Source organism: Aethina tumida, chromosome 5 (genome assembly GCF_024364675.1).
Source record: "Aethina tumida isolate Nest 87 chromosome 5, icAetTumi1.1, whole genome shotgun sequence".
In the NCBI taxonomy this organism is placed as follows: Eukaryota; Metazoa; Arthropoda; class Insecta; order Coleoptera; family Nitidulidae; genus Aethina; species Aethina tumida.
Window position 1 is genome coordinate 27,909,322 of NC_065439.1, and position 12,092 is coordinate 27,921,413.

Genomic DNA, 12,092 nt, shown 5'->3' on the forward strand with positions numbered 1-12,092 from the left:
GAATTTTAACCTGTTATTTGTGGAAATGATCTTAATGGCTACTGTTCTCTGTTCTCTTCATATTATATAATAAAACGTTTTATTGTTATGCGTAATTTTATTATTTTTTAACAATAATTTAATATTAATTTTGAGCAAAATAAACTAAAAACATTTTAATGCCAATCCTACTCAAGGTATTAAAAAAGTAATGTATTGTATTTCTTTCATAACATTTTATTTTATTTAAGTGAAATTACTGGTCGTGGTCAATCTGACATGAATGGTTTCATATTAAATATTAATATACTTTATTTTCCACAGCAAAGTGTAGTCGAGAATAGGGTCTTCTTCTTTACAGCTCTAAGCTCCAACCATTGTTCTTGATTGGGCACATACATTTCAGCCGGCATTAATTCAGCAGTTTCAGATTCATCACTCCCTCAAAACAAATTTAAAGTACAATCTGTCAGTGTACTAATCAAAACACTTACTGGAAGGTTTTCTTTTATTTTTATCAACCATTTTTAAATGATCACCAGGACATCTCAACAGTAATCGTCCAACTCCTTCACACCTTCGCAGAATTTCGTTCTTGACCAGTTTCTTCCTGATTGATTGGGATACAATAGTCGAGTTTACTAACCAAGTTCCAACATGTGCGAAGTCGCAAAGTAATTGACAGGCCCCATGCTGCGAAAATTTTATTTTATTTATGTATATGTGGTCCAACCAAGATTCACAAATTAATTTTAATATCATGTTATTTATAATGTAGTCATCGGTAGCTGCCAATACTGGACTCAATATCCTTTCTAAAAGTGCAAACAATTTTATATCATGTGTAATGATTTAATGTTTGTAAGCACCTAAATATTTTTCAACATAATCACTAGGTTTATTTGGTGCTTGATTCTCAATTCTTTTCCAATAGGAGTTAGCGGGAAAAATCATTTGAAGATTTGCCAAACATATGGTACGACAAACACTGGCCAGAACATCTACACATTCACTTGGTGTGTCCTAAAATATTTTTTTATAAATGAAGGAACTGGTGAACAATTTATTTCACCTTCAGTTTTTGAAAGTTAACTTTAACTTCTGAAACTAGTTTTGCCCTCATCAGCGTACAAACTTCCACATGCACACCCAGTCCACCCTTTTCAATTTCCACAGTATGATCAGCCATTTTCAAGCCATTCAACTGGGACAAACAGTTAACTATATCACCGTGAGTTATAGCAAAAAATTTATCAACATCCCAGGTGTTGGCTAGTTTCTTCGTTTCACTGGCTGCCCAAAGTCTTGTTGTGTGTATCGAGTGATCTGTAATTGTGAACTTAAAGAGAACTAGCATTATTTGGTTAAATCAGTACCTAGTCTATGAAGAACTGGAATTTGCTCCACCAAAGGTAATTCATCCAAAGGTGCGCCAATTATCCAGTCGGGTGTGCTTTCACACTGGTTACACAACATGACAAGGTCTTGTAAAACATCACAGAACAATTTTCCAGTTTCCGTGGAATTTGTAGATTTTGCAGCAACTAAAGCAAGCCGAAAATGTTGATCCCAAGACGTAGAAGTGACATGTACGCCTAAGGCGTCGGCTAAAGTGGCCAAAGCTGTTAATAACACTGGTGGTATATCAGCTAAAATTAATTAACTAATAACAAACTCAAGACAATAATGTTTTCTCTCACCAGTAGGTATAAACTGGTTTATCCATTCCCGTAAATGTTGGCTGGAATGTGGAGGCCTGGTGGACATGGGGCAAGCCGTCCACCATAAAACAATGTGCTCCAAATAATTTCCAACTTCCCCCCACAGAATTTCTTCGTAATAATCTAAAACTTTATTTTTAGCCTTGTCACTAATCTTCATACCTTCCTCATTTTTGGATTTTTTCACTCCATCGTGGCCCAACATTAAAGGTGCCACTTTCAAGGTGGTTTCCAAAAGATTTAAGACGTTTTTTTCTTCGTATGTTATTAGTTCTTCCAAATTTTGGAAGTTACTAATGCTGTCTATCTCGGAAATGTCTGCTTTTTTGGGTTCATCATTTTGCATGGTTTCTAAAGGTGGTGACATATGTTTTGTTAGGGCCCTTAACAAGAAATACATATATTTTTTAGAAGTTGTAAGATTTTTATACTCACAAATAGATTTCTACGCTAGAATTATCAGAACCAGCATCATCGTCGTGAGTATCATACATTTTGTAAGTGTCTAGAAGGCAATCTATTAATTTGTGACAACAAAGTTCGGCCCTGTGTAAAGCTAAGGTTTGAAGAAGTTTAGTTACTGAAATTTTTCGAATGGGAAACATTAAATATGGACAAGTATTGTTGCAAACACTTGTGCTCTTTATTAAATTGTATCTATTGTCCATTGATAGTAAACTATTAAATGATGTGGATATTCTACAAAATTAATAATATATTAAATATTATATTCTGTATTAAATATTACCTTAAAGTCAAAACGAGGAGCTGTTCACCGTAATTTAAATAGAGAGGAACCATTTCTTGTACTAATTCCTTTATAAAATATGTTATTTTTAGTTTTATTTTCCAAAGTTTGTCTGACCACATCTTCATTTTATTTGAAATTATTGGAATATCAACGTTTAATTGAGGGAACGCTTGGTTAAATTTTGTGACCAAACATATTATTGTTGTATTAATGTCTTCAATGTCCTGAAGAATTGGGTAGCATTTTGTTGTGTCGTTATAAATGTTATGCGACATACCTGAATCTGTAATTCAAACTCTTTTTCAAAGAAACTAAAGCAAGCACGTCTTGCTTTCAGTTTCGTTAGTGCCTTACAAACTCGATGAAGTAAATTTAATGCTGTGGCCTGTAGCTCCTTACAACTTTGAAACAAATCATTATAATTTATTATTTCTAATGGTACCCATTTTGTTATAGTTTGAATGCTTCTCGACATTAGAGAATTTTTCAATGTTCAATTAGTTCTGGGTAAGCACTAGGTCAAGTTTATGAAAATCAATAATGCATTTGTGTGAGGGTTAAATTGAAAAATATTAGTACTAGTTATGTTTAAAATTAACTTAACTTTAACGTTATTTTATTTTTTATTCAGGGTTAATTTCTAATAAATTTTTACACAATGTCACTTGTTTTTAAACGAAATATCCATTATTTCTTGATTCACAACAACAACAAAACACCAGCAAAATGCTTTCACTTGTTTAGATTTTGTTGTCATAGCAACTGAAATGCGGACAAGTTTAAGAAATTTGGCCCTGACGAATAATTCGAATAAGTGTAATAATAATAACCTTTTTTAAATAAATAAATTTATATTGTTATAGAAAATAATCTCCTGAGTTTTTTATTTAAAAATATTAATAATTTTTAGTTAAATATATTTTTTTAATAAAAAAAATTATATTTCTTATCAACTTTTTTTTTACTTAGTGGTGTTTTAGAAGGCCCATAAATAAAAAGACACAACATAAAGTAAATATTTTATTGTATATAATAAAAAATCACAATGTTTGAGTATAAAAAAGTACAATATGGAATGTAAAGATTGCACAGCTAAAAAGAAGGAATGTATAAAAACTGGAACATAAATTGTTATCAAGAATTGAAAAAGATTACAAAAATTGCTTACATTAATTATTGAGATCTTACAAATTAAACTTATGTTACATACATTTAATACGAATACTTTATACATAAGTTAAAACAAGAAAATGTAAAAAGCATTTTAGGCACAGGGTTTTTACGTTACATAAACAATAATTAGCGAATCTTAATAAAACCGTTTACAACGTAATTTTTGAAGTCTTCTTCTCTGATGGCTAAAAAAATCTACAAAACCTATTTTAAATACTACGATAACTAAATTACAATAAATATACAATTCGGGGTGATTCTTCTACACAAAACATTAATAGAGACAAAATTTAAAACATATTTGGGCTTACCAATGATATTTAATATGTATTTAAAAATATTTAATAATATTATGAAATACTTACTAAATATTACATTTTCACATTGCATAATTAAAAACAATATACAATATTTGGGCTTATTTAATAAAAGTATTCTACAGAAAATATGTACATAAATTGAATGTTGAGATTTATAGTACGAAAATTTAATAAAATATCACATACATAGAATGTTTATGAAATTTTATGGCCTACATTCGTTTTAATATCTATTTAAGTGCGATTTATTGGTAATAATAGAAGTATATTTTAAACTATTTTACCTACCATAAATTTGTTGAATAAAATAAATGGAACGACATGGCCCAAGAATGGCTGAATATGTTGGGCTTTTCAATTTTTTTATAATTCATAAAGTTTACTAAAAAAAATTCGGCAAAAAATATTTTCCAATACCTTTTAAGGCACGTTTGTGAATTGTAAATCTATATGTTTTTGATTTTGTGTCCTTTGTCATATTTTAAGATGTACTTACAGTTTGCAAGTGAGTTGAAGCAACGCTAATTACCAATTTTATCATCCCAAATATTATTATTCAACAATCTTATCATACAATATAGGTGATACTTCGGGAAAATATCATTAAAATCTTCGGATTATGTAATTTAAATTATAATTATCTGAGAGTTTAAGTAGTTTTCTTTAATTCTAGCACAAGATTTCATATATACAGTTATAATGTAAATATAAATACTATTTTTTGTCCAGAGTGCTATAGTCTTTTTATAGTGCGATAGATACAATATATAAAGCTCTGTAGATACTAAATAAATTCGGAATATCAGATTGTTTCACACAGTCTTAAAGAGGATGGTAGATTGAAATGAGTATTTTCTAGGTAAATTACACAAGGAGGCTCCATTCAATTCCAAAACGTCCGGTTTATGAATAGGGGTGTGTGTGTTGACCAACTACAGTGTAAAAACTAACTTAGGACAAGAATTATACAACAATAAATATGTGTAATTTGTACATTCATTAAAAAATATATCCATCATACAGATGTTTCTTCATTTTTCTCGTCGATCCTGCGAAACAAACTCCAGTTAGTAAGTGTTTAAGGGTGATTGTGAATGTACCTCACCAAAATATCCCATAGAAAAGCTTATTTGTTAATGCCATACTCCCAACACCACCTAGTTAAAATCGAACACGTTAAAATAAGGAAGTATTGAATCATTCATGCACATTTAAACACAACAATATTGCCAGTGAAGGCAACTAAAGCTACAGATTTAACCTAAATGCTGGACTGAATCCATGTTAGTCATAGCCACATTGCCTGCTACTTACTGGGGCGGTTCCGGCGGATGTCCCGAGTGTATCATGCTGACGGGAGGCATAAGGGGTGACGGGGAGCCCCGCATGCTTCCGCAATGCGACCCGTGTATAGAACCCAGCACTGAACCCATGCGGGAACCGACGTGGGAACCGTGATGGTAATCCATGCCGGGATTATTGATGTCGTTCGTGATCGGGGACATCATGCGGCTGGATGGATGGGAGGGATGCATGTAGTTGTTGTGTATGGGGACGTGGTCCTCCTCAGCTACGGCGGGAACAAAATATTGAAATAAATAAATGCCGGGTTCGGTTTTTAAAGACACAGACAACTCATTTCTGTGTTAGAAGAGGTTTTTTTGAAAGATTAGTACAACTAGTCTATGTACTGACCTTTAATTAAATTGTCTATAAGCAGCAAAAATAAATGGAAACAATTTTTTAGAAGGGCTCGTGCTTCAAGACATACTAATAACAGATTAATTAAAATCCTTACCTGTATATGGGAATAGATACTTGTCGTTCATGTGATGCTTGTCGTCAATGTCGGAACATCTATCGGCATACTCTTGGTAGTTCATGTTCTCATGCGGCATCATTTTGGGCATGTATTCCCCTTTAAACATCGTACTATTCGGGTTGTAATGGTTGTCATAGTGTGTCCGCACCATGAACTGCTCAGACTGAATGGGCAAACAAGTTTCCGGTGTTACATCGGGATTTGGTAAGGGATTTGGTGACCCGGTTTTATGGCAGAACTCGTTGTCTGAACCAGTTTCTTGTGACCATCGACCAATCTCAGGAACTAGAAATTTTCAAAATTATTAAGATATATTCACAAAAATTAATTTGTAACAAACCATTTGGATTAGGAAGATAAGCCTCGGGAAGCTGACTGGACCATCTGGACCCGTATGACGGCTGCACAGCAGGGAACAGTTGGGAATTAGTAACGACGTTCAATGATGGTGGAGTACCGCATCTAGAAACCACGTGTTCCGTAATGTTGGGCAAATAACCCTGTCTACTAGAACCATTATTTCTGGTCCTGTGTCTTCTGGTACTTGATTCGTCATCATCGCTAGAGTGACTCGACGCCAGATCCAGACTTCTGCCCTCGGAACCATCAGAATCTGAATCGCTGTCACCTCGTCGTTCCCTACGTTCGCCTTCTTCGGGTAGTTCACGGTGCCTGTGAAGGCCCTCTTGTTCGAAGCCTCGCATATATGAGGGCACGTCACTTGTGGAGTTGTAATTGGAGGTGGAGGTCGAGGTGTGACGTAAATGTGTATCGCTGCGGTACGGACTAGAGCTGGTCTTGGTTGTAGACCGGCTGGTTGTACTCGACGTTGATATTCCTATGTTTCTTCGGTTTGGATCCATACTTGAATGGTACGCCAGAGCGGATCTCTAAAAAAATAATTTTATATTAGAATTGTTCGATTTAATGAAGCTGTAATTGATTTTACCGATTGGGCGTTAAGATTTTGACTGCTGGTACTGGGTACTCCCACCACTGATGTAGTTTCTAGAAGTGGCACTTTCTTTCCCATACATTTCATAATTGATCTAGAGAATAAATTAAGATCAGTTAAAAATATATTTATTTATTGAAGTTTTCTGAGATTACCTGAATAGGTTTTGTCTGACTCTTTGGTTTGCAAAGCAGTACCCCGCTAGAGAAAATGCTGCATGTACCAACACAGCAGCTGATAAAAAGGGCGTTAAAAGTGGATGTTTTTCAGAACCTCCCAACAGGGCTAGGACCCAAGTCGCCCCCATTAATGGTAGAGCTATTACTGAGACCCACAAGAGAGTCCTGAAAAATACAAAAAAAGAAATAAATTATATGATTAAGACGTAATTAATTATATTTGTGATTACCTGAGATTTCCAAATCCTAAAACGTGATCTTGTAATGTAAATGCAGCTCTTATGGACAGCACCAGCACAAAGAAATTGATGACAATCAACAAACATACTGGTCCAACTAAACTCCACACCACACTCTCATATAAAGAGACCCAACAGCTGAAACAAAACGTTTCAGAAGCCAAATTAAAGACTAGTTTCGTTACTTACAAGTAGTAATTTCCGTATTGGTGAGCTCTAACACCTACAGAGAGACTGACAACAACTGCTGGTACTACATATCCCATGCTGTAGTAAACTCTCATTGGGCCATGATTGATGTCCCTCATTTCAGTCAGCATCCGATACAAGTGAATTGCATCCACCAACATCCAGGCAAACGAAGCCAGCCAAAGATAATGAAGACCAATAGCCACCAATTTACATGTAAACTAAAATAATTGTTAATGTATTAATTTATGATTAAAATTGATTTTAGTTACTTACCTCATTAGCAACCATAGGTCGTTGTGCCTTTAATGCGATAAAGTACAACAGTTCCGCAAGGAACACACAAAGTACCAGGTTTTTTCTGATCGTATTCGAATTGGTTTGCAATCCTCGTATTAGGGCCAAAATCAGATAAGTTGCTAACAGCAAAGGCAGTGACAGGCAGAAACAACTGTAGCTCGTGATGTTTTCTATTAACGACGGTTCGGGTATGTACTATAAAATAATTTTTGTTAATTTTATATAATTTAGTTAATAACTGAAAGTTACCTCTAAGTCTACGACATCTACTAAAACAGCAAAAGTTGTCAAGTGGTTACAAGTACAATTCACAAGTAACGGTTCGTTGCTGTCTTTGTCAAACCAATTCTCATTCAGCTCCGTCCTGCATCCCACCCTCGTCCACTCGCCAAACCTTAAATTAAATTAAAACAAAGGCGTTATTGTTGTATTTTATAAATTGTTAAAACTACTAACCCTCTCGCAGTAGTCCAGTGGACACACTGAGGATTGGATCTTTCATTGAACACCGTGTAATTAGAGTCCAACCAAATTTGTAACCGGATAGGCATTGCCAAAGAAACACCAGCCAAACTCCTATAAAGCAACTTCTTTGTGAGACTTCTATCCCTCTTTTTCCTCCCCACTTCACTACGCAAATAGGCTTCATTCTCGTGGACTTTCACATCGGGCTCAACGTACACCTTTTTATTCCATTTCTGGATTTCGGCGTCCGGCAGTTTTATGTCTTCAAATATCACTGGGGGCGTTGGTTTGGCCACAGCCTCGACGTATTCGGGCACTAAAATGCTTACGGAAATGAGAGGGGATCCGATTACCACGTCGACACCCCATCGCCTCATGATCGACTCGTGGTAGGATTGAGGTAGTAACGAGCCGGCTTGTTTATATTGTGCGTAACTGACAACTGCTCCATCAACTGGCAATGAATGTTTCGTAATCAATTCTCCCGATTCTACAGGCTGAATGCCAAGCAGTTTTAGGGGTACTAATATTTTTGTGTGCTGATCGAATTTGCTGTTGTCCAATAAATAGTTGTTGTATTTGGGGAATGACACCATTGGCCCTTGGGAGTGAGGTATTTTGTTGTCCTGCAGGAAATTTGAGGTGTCAGGTAAAATTACTCGTTCTGTTGTATAAGATTGATCTCCCAGATGTGAAGGTCCTACATCTGGTTCATAACCGTAGAGGGATTCTGGAGTAACTACATCTAGTCCCAATACTGTAAAAATATAAAAGGGAGTTTTTATTAATCATATAATGTTGGGTTTTAAAAATTATCTTACCCATGTTTGGTGAAACTATTTCAAAGGGACTGGTGTAGGTGTCGTGTTGGCTGACTGATAAAATATCTATATATTTTTCTATTAAGTCAATTAATTGTTCTGTACTGTCGCCGGTTAACTTTTTGATTTTTTGCCAATGCTCTGCATATTCTTCAGTCAAAACGACATTGCTTGAATGAACGATATTCTACGAAATAAACAAATATTGTTATTATATGTAGTGGCAAGAAAAAATCATAACTTACATAAATATAATCTTTGTCTTGACTGTGTGTAAGGTTCAACCCATGCATTCTAGATTCATAGGTGAGAAGTTCTTTGATCAGATCATATGTGACCAAAACATCTGCACCATACAAATTTTTAGTGAGGTTTGTGGCTTTATTTAAATCGTGAGCCAATTTGATAGCAACGAAGGTGTTAAGCTGTAATTCGCCCTTTTCGATATTCGATAATTGGTCTCTTAATTCGACGAATCGTTGTGAGGTGCAGTTAAACATGTCAGGTTCTTGCCATCCACCCAGTTCATTGTCACAACTTCTCGAAGCCTTGCCAAATGATCCCTTCGGACAATTTTCGATTGCTTCTTGTCCAAACGGAGTCCTTGGCCACCAAATGTTAAACGAGGAGGATCTTGGACAACCGTCATAAATCACTGGAAATTACAACATGAAGAAAATTGATTCAGAATATATGAGTTTACAATACCTTCACATCCTTTGAGGGTTATTTCTGCGTATGCGTTGGGGCAGGAGTCACACTTTTGTCCAATAACTCCATCCCTGCATCTGCACTGCCCAGTTTCGTGGTCGCATTGGGTGCTATAGGATCCAATGTGGTAGCAATCGCAGGGCAAGCATTTGGTAGTACCCTTTGGTTGGTAATGGTTTTCTCTACAATGACATTTTCCTGTATCCTTATCACAATCTGGATTATAACCCGCTTCTACGTCGCAATGGCAAGGGCCACAAACTGGATAACCCCACCAACTGGCCGGACAAGGTTGTGCCATTTCGTTTTCACAATATTCTCCTGAGTACTCAGTAGAATTACAAGAGCATTTATACCCTTTGTCTAAAGATGAATCTTCCACGCAACTACCCCCGTGTTCGCAAGGATTCACCGAGCACACAGGCTTACATAACGGTCCAACGAACCCCTTGTTGCAATCGCAGTAAGATTTCCCCCATTCCGTCACGCACTGCGACGATTCGGTACACTCCACCTGACACTCCGTGAGCGAGAAACAGCCGTCTTCAACGTTTTCTTTCACGGTGGGAACACTCAAGCTGGTCTGCCGGTTTCCAATCCGGACATCTTGGATGCAACCCTCCAAATAGTTGTAACCGGCATTGACGCTGGAGTAGGTGTTGTCCGGGCCACCGATCAGTATTTTTCCCACATACAAGCCTTGGATCTTTTCGACGAAAGGCTCCGTTTTGGTGTATTCGCCGTAATCCACCTGCAATTTGATTTCGGTGCCTATCCATGTTACTTCAATGTGGTGCCATTCTCCGTCCGCTATTAGTTTCGAGGTGAGGCTCAAGGAGTCCCCATTGTAGGTGTACAACAAATAACCCTCATTTAACTAAAACAATCATTGATAAACTCAAAACATTTGTGAAAATGGTTTGTAACTTACTGAAATAACGGCTGAACTGTTTTGACCAACTTGGATAGACATCAAAAAGGTGTCCTTTTGCAATGTTCTGACGGAAATTGCGTTCAACCAAGGCAGCTGGATGGGTCTTAGTAAGGGGTTAAACGATAATTTTCCGTTAACAGCAAAATGCCAAGGGTTGCTTATTTCTAAAACATTACCAAATTAATTTAGAAAGGAATGGGATCATTTTTAGACTTACTTTCGCTGCAGTCTCTTCCTCCGAATCCCTGGGGGCATTTACACTTGTACATGGCCCACCCTTCTTCACATTGTCCTCCATTTTTGCACGGTCTTGAGGTGCAAAATGATCGTTTCTCTGGACAACCTGCTGTAGTCCCATTGTCCGTAACAAATCTACAAGTCAAATCAGTAATAAGAATAGTTAATTTGAAGACTTTTCTTACGTATTAAGGTCGACGAATTTGTAGTCTATTTGTAGGTCGGATATACATCCAATAAAATTGTGGTTATTGATTTGGAAATGAGCGGAGGATCCTGGCAAGCCTCCCAACTGTAATGGTCCTGTTAGGTCTAAAAATCTGTGACAGGTCTCGGTAAGTGAGGCGCATCTTGATTCCAACTTATGTTCAGCAAATCCAGCACACTGCCATTTACCACCTAGTTCTGAGCCATACTTTAATGCTAGGGCTGTGTCACAATCGTCAATTGATATTGTAGCAGTCTACAAAATAAAATTCATTGATTATTCAATAATTTTAATATAAAGAAGTCTGTACCTTGTTATAATAATTTACTGTAACAGAATGCCAATTGCCATCAGAAACGCCATTAGGAATAGACGCCGTCGCCTTGGTAACCTGGCTGCCCAACGAAAATGAAAACTGCACCGAACCCCCGACAATTTCTAAAGCAATGAAGTCGTGTTGTTCGTTGTACCTTCCATTGTACAACAGCAACCCATTTTGAGCCTGAGTAGCAAACTTCAATTTAATATGAAGACGATGTCTTTGCTTCAAACTGGGGAAGGTAAGAAACGACAGTTTCGTAAAACTTCTGCTTTTCAGCTGACATATCGAAGTATAGTGTTCCATTTCCGCCGCCAAAGTACATTCCTCGCACATAAAAGTGGATCGTCCAGCCTTCGGATTGCAAGTTTTATCAATCCTGCAGTCGGTCGGCTTGCAAACATCCTTCCCTAATTTAATTTCACAATTATCCCCCGTAAAACCGGCCGGACAAACGCAGGTGTAACCTCCCTCCCTGACTTTGCAAGTACCATTGTTCTTGCACGGCGACGAGTAGCAAAGATTTACTTCCGTGTCGCACAGGTAGTGCTCCTTGGACCCGGTGAACCCTTTCGGGCATTGACAGGTGAAAGAAGTAACGGGATAAATGGGCCTAAAAAGCACGGTGTCGCTGTGAATGAAGCCAGATGCGTTTCCGAATTTCAACACCGTGAGACACTCCTCGTAATTCAGGCAAGGCTCCCGCACGCACAGATTATCATCGAACGGTAATATCTGGAACAGCAAAGATGCATCAGTTGACTCTCAC

At 36.8% G+C, this 12,092-nt stretch overlaps 2 protein-coding genes across 4 annotated transcripts in view; both read right to left on the reverse strand.

Annotated features, from left to right (window-relative positions):
* Positions 1-95: 95 nt before the first annotated feature.
* Positions 96-3,016, reverse strand: LOC109599083 (uncharacterized). Its single transcript, XM_049967862.1, has 9 exons — positions 2,729-3,016; positions 2,449-2,675; positions 2,136-2,399; positions 1,680-2,083; positions 1,356-1,628; positions 1,052-1,305; positions 849-1,002; positions 474-794; positions 96-421 (listed from the first exon to the last, which is right to left on the reverse strand). Exons 1-9 carry the CDS (start codon positions 2,924-2,926, stop codon positions 291-293), a joined length of 2,226 nt encoding a protein of 741 aa, XP_049823819.1. The 5' UTR covers positions 2,927-3,016; the 3' UTR covers positions 96-290.
* A 465-nt stretch (positions 3,017-3,481) lies between these two features.
* LOC109599066 (protocadherin-like wing polarity protein stan) overlaps positions 3,482-12,092 on the reverse strand; it is a 35,688-nt gene continuing 27,077 nt past the window's right edge. For 2 of the 3 annotated variants that reach the window (XM_049967784.1, XM_049967785.1), the window contains exons 5-22: positions 11,315-12,058; positions 10,982-11,259; positions 10,777-10,931; positions 10,557-10,723; positions 9,623-10,502; positions 9,160-9,569; positions 8,915-9,101; positions 8,085-8,850; positions 7,878-8,022; positions 7,605-7,823; positions 7,329-7,549; positions 7,131-7,277; positions 6,877-7,065; positions 6,716-6,815; positions 6,107-6,656; positions 5,743-6,051; positions 5,259-5,514; positions 3,482-4,993 (exon numbers count right to left, since the gene is read on the reverse strand). In XM_049967784.1, coding sequence (XP_049823741.1) covers positions 4,960-4,993; positions 5,259-5,514; positions 5,743-6,051; positions 6,107-6,656; positions 6,716-6,815; positions 6,877-7,065; positions 7,131-7,277; positions 7,329-7,549; positions 7,605-7,823; positions 7,878-8,022; positions 8,085-8,850; positions 8,915-9,101; positions 9,160-9,569; positions 9,623-10,502; positions 10,557-10,723; positions 10,777-10,931; positions 10,982-11,259; positions 11,315-12,058 — 5,757 coding nt within the window. In that variant the 3' untranslated portion in view covers positions 3,482-4,959. Of the gene's footprint in view, positions 4,994-5,049; positions 5,102-5,258; positions 5,515-5,742; positions 6,052-6,106; positions 6,657-6,715; positions 6,816-6,876; positions 7,066-7,130; positions 7,278-7,328; positions 7,550-7,604; positions 7,824-7,877; positions 8,023-8,084; positions 8,851-8,914; positions 9,102-9,159; positions 9,570-9,622; positions 10,503-10,556; positions 10,724-10,776; positions 10,932-10,981; positions 11,260-11,314; positions 12,059-12,092 lie in introns of all 3 variants that reach the window. The other variant, XM_049967786.1, reaches the window with a different exon arrangement.

Excerpts from the sequence above, each read along its gene's own strand:
- LOC109599083 (XM_049967862.1), bottom strand. The coding sequence starts at position 2,926 with ATGTCGAGAAGCATTCAAACTATAACAAAATGGGTACCATTAGAAATA. Across the intron at positions 1,629-1,679 it reads AAACCAGTTTATACCTACTG|CTGATATACCACCAGTGTTA; the intron begins GTGAGAGAAAAC and ends AATTAATTTTAG. Across the intron at positions 422-473 it reads AAATAAAAGAAAACCTTCCA|GGAGTGATGAATCTGAAACT; the intron begins GTAAGTGTTTTG and ends ATTTGTTTTGAG.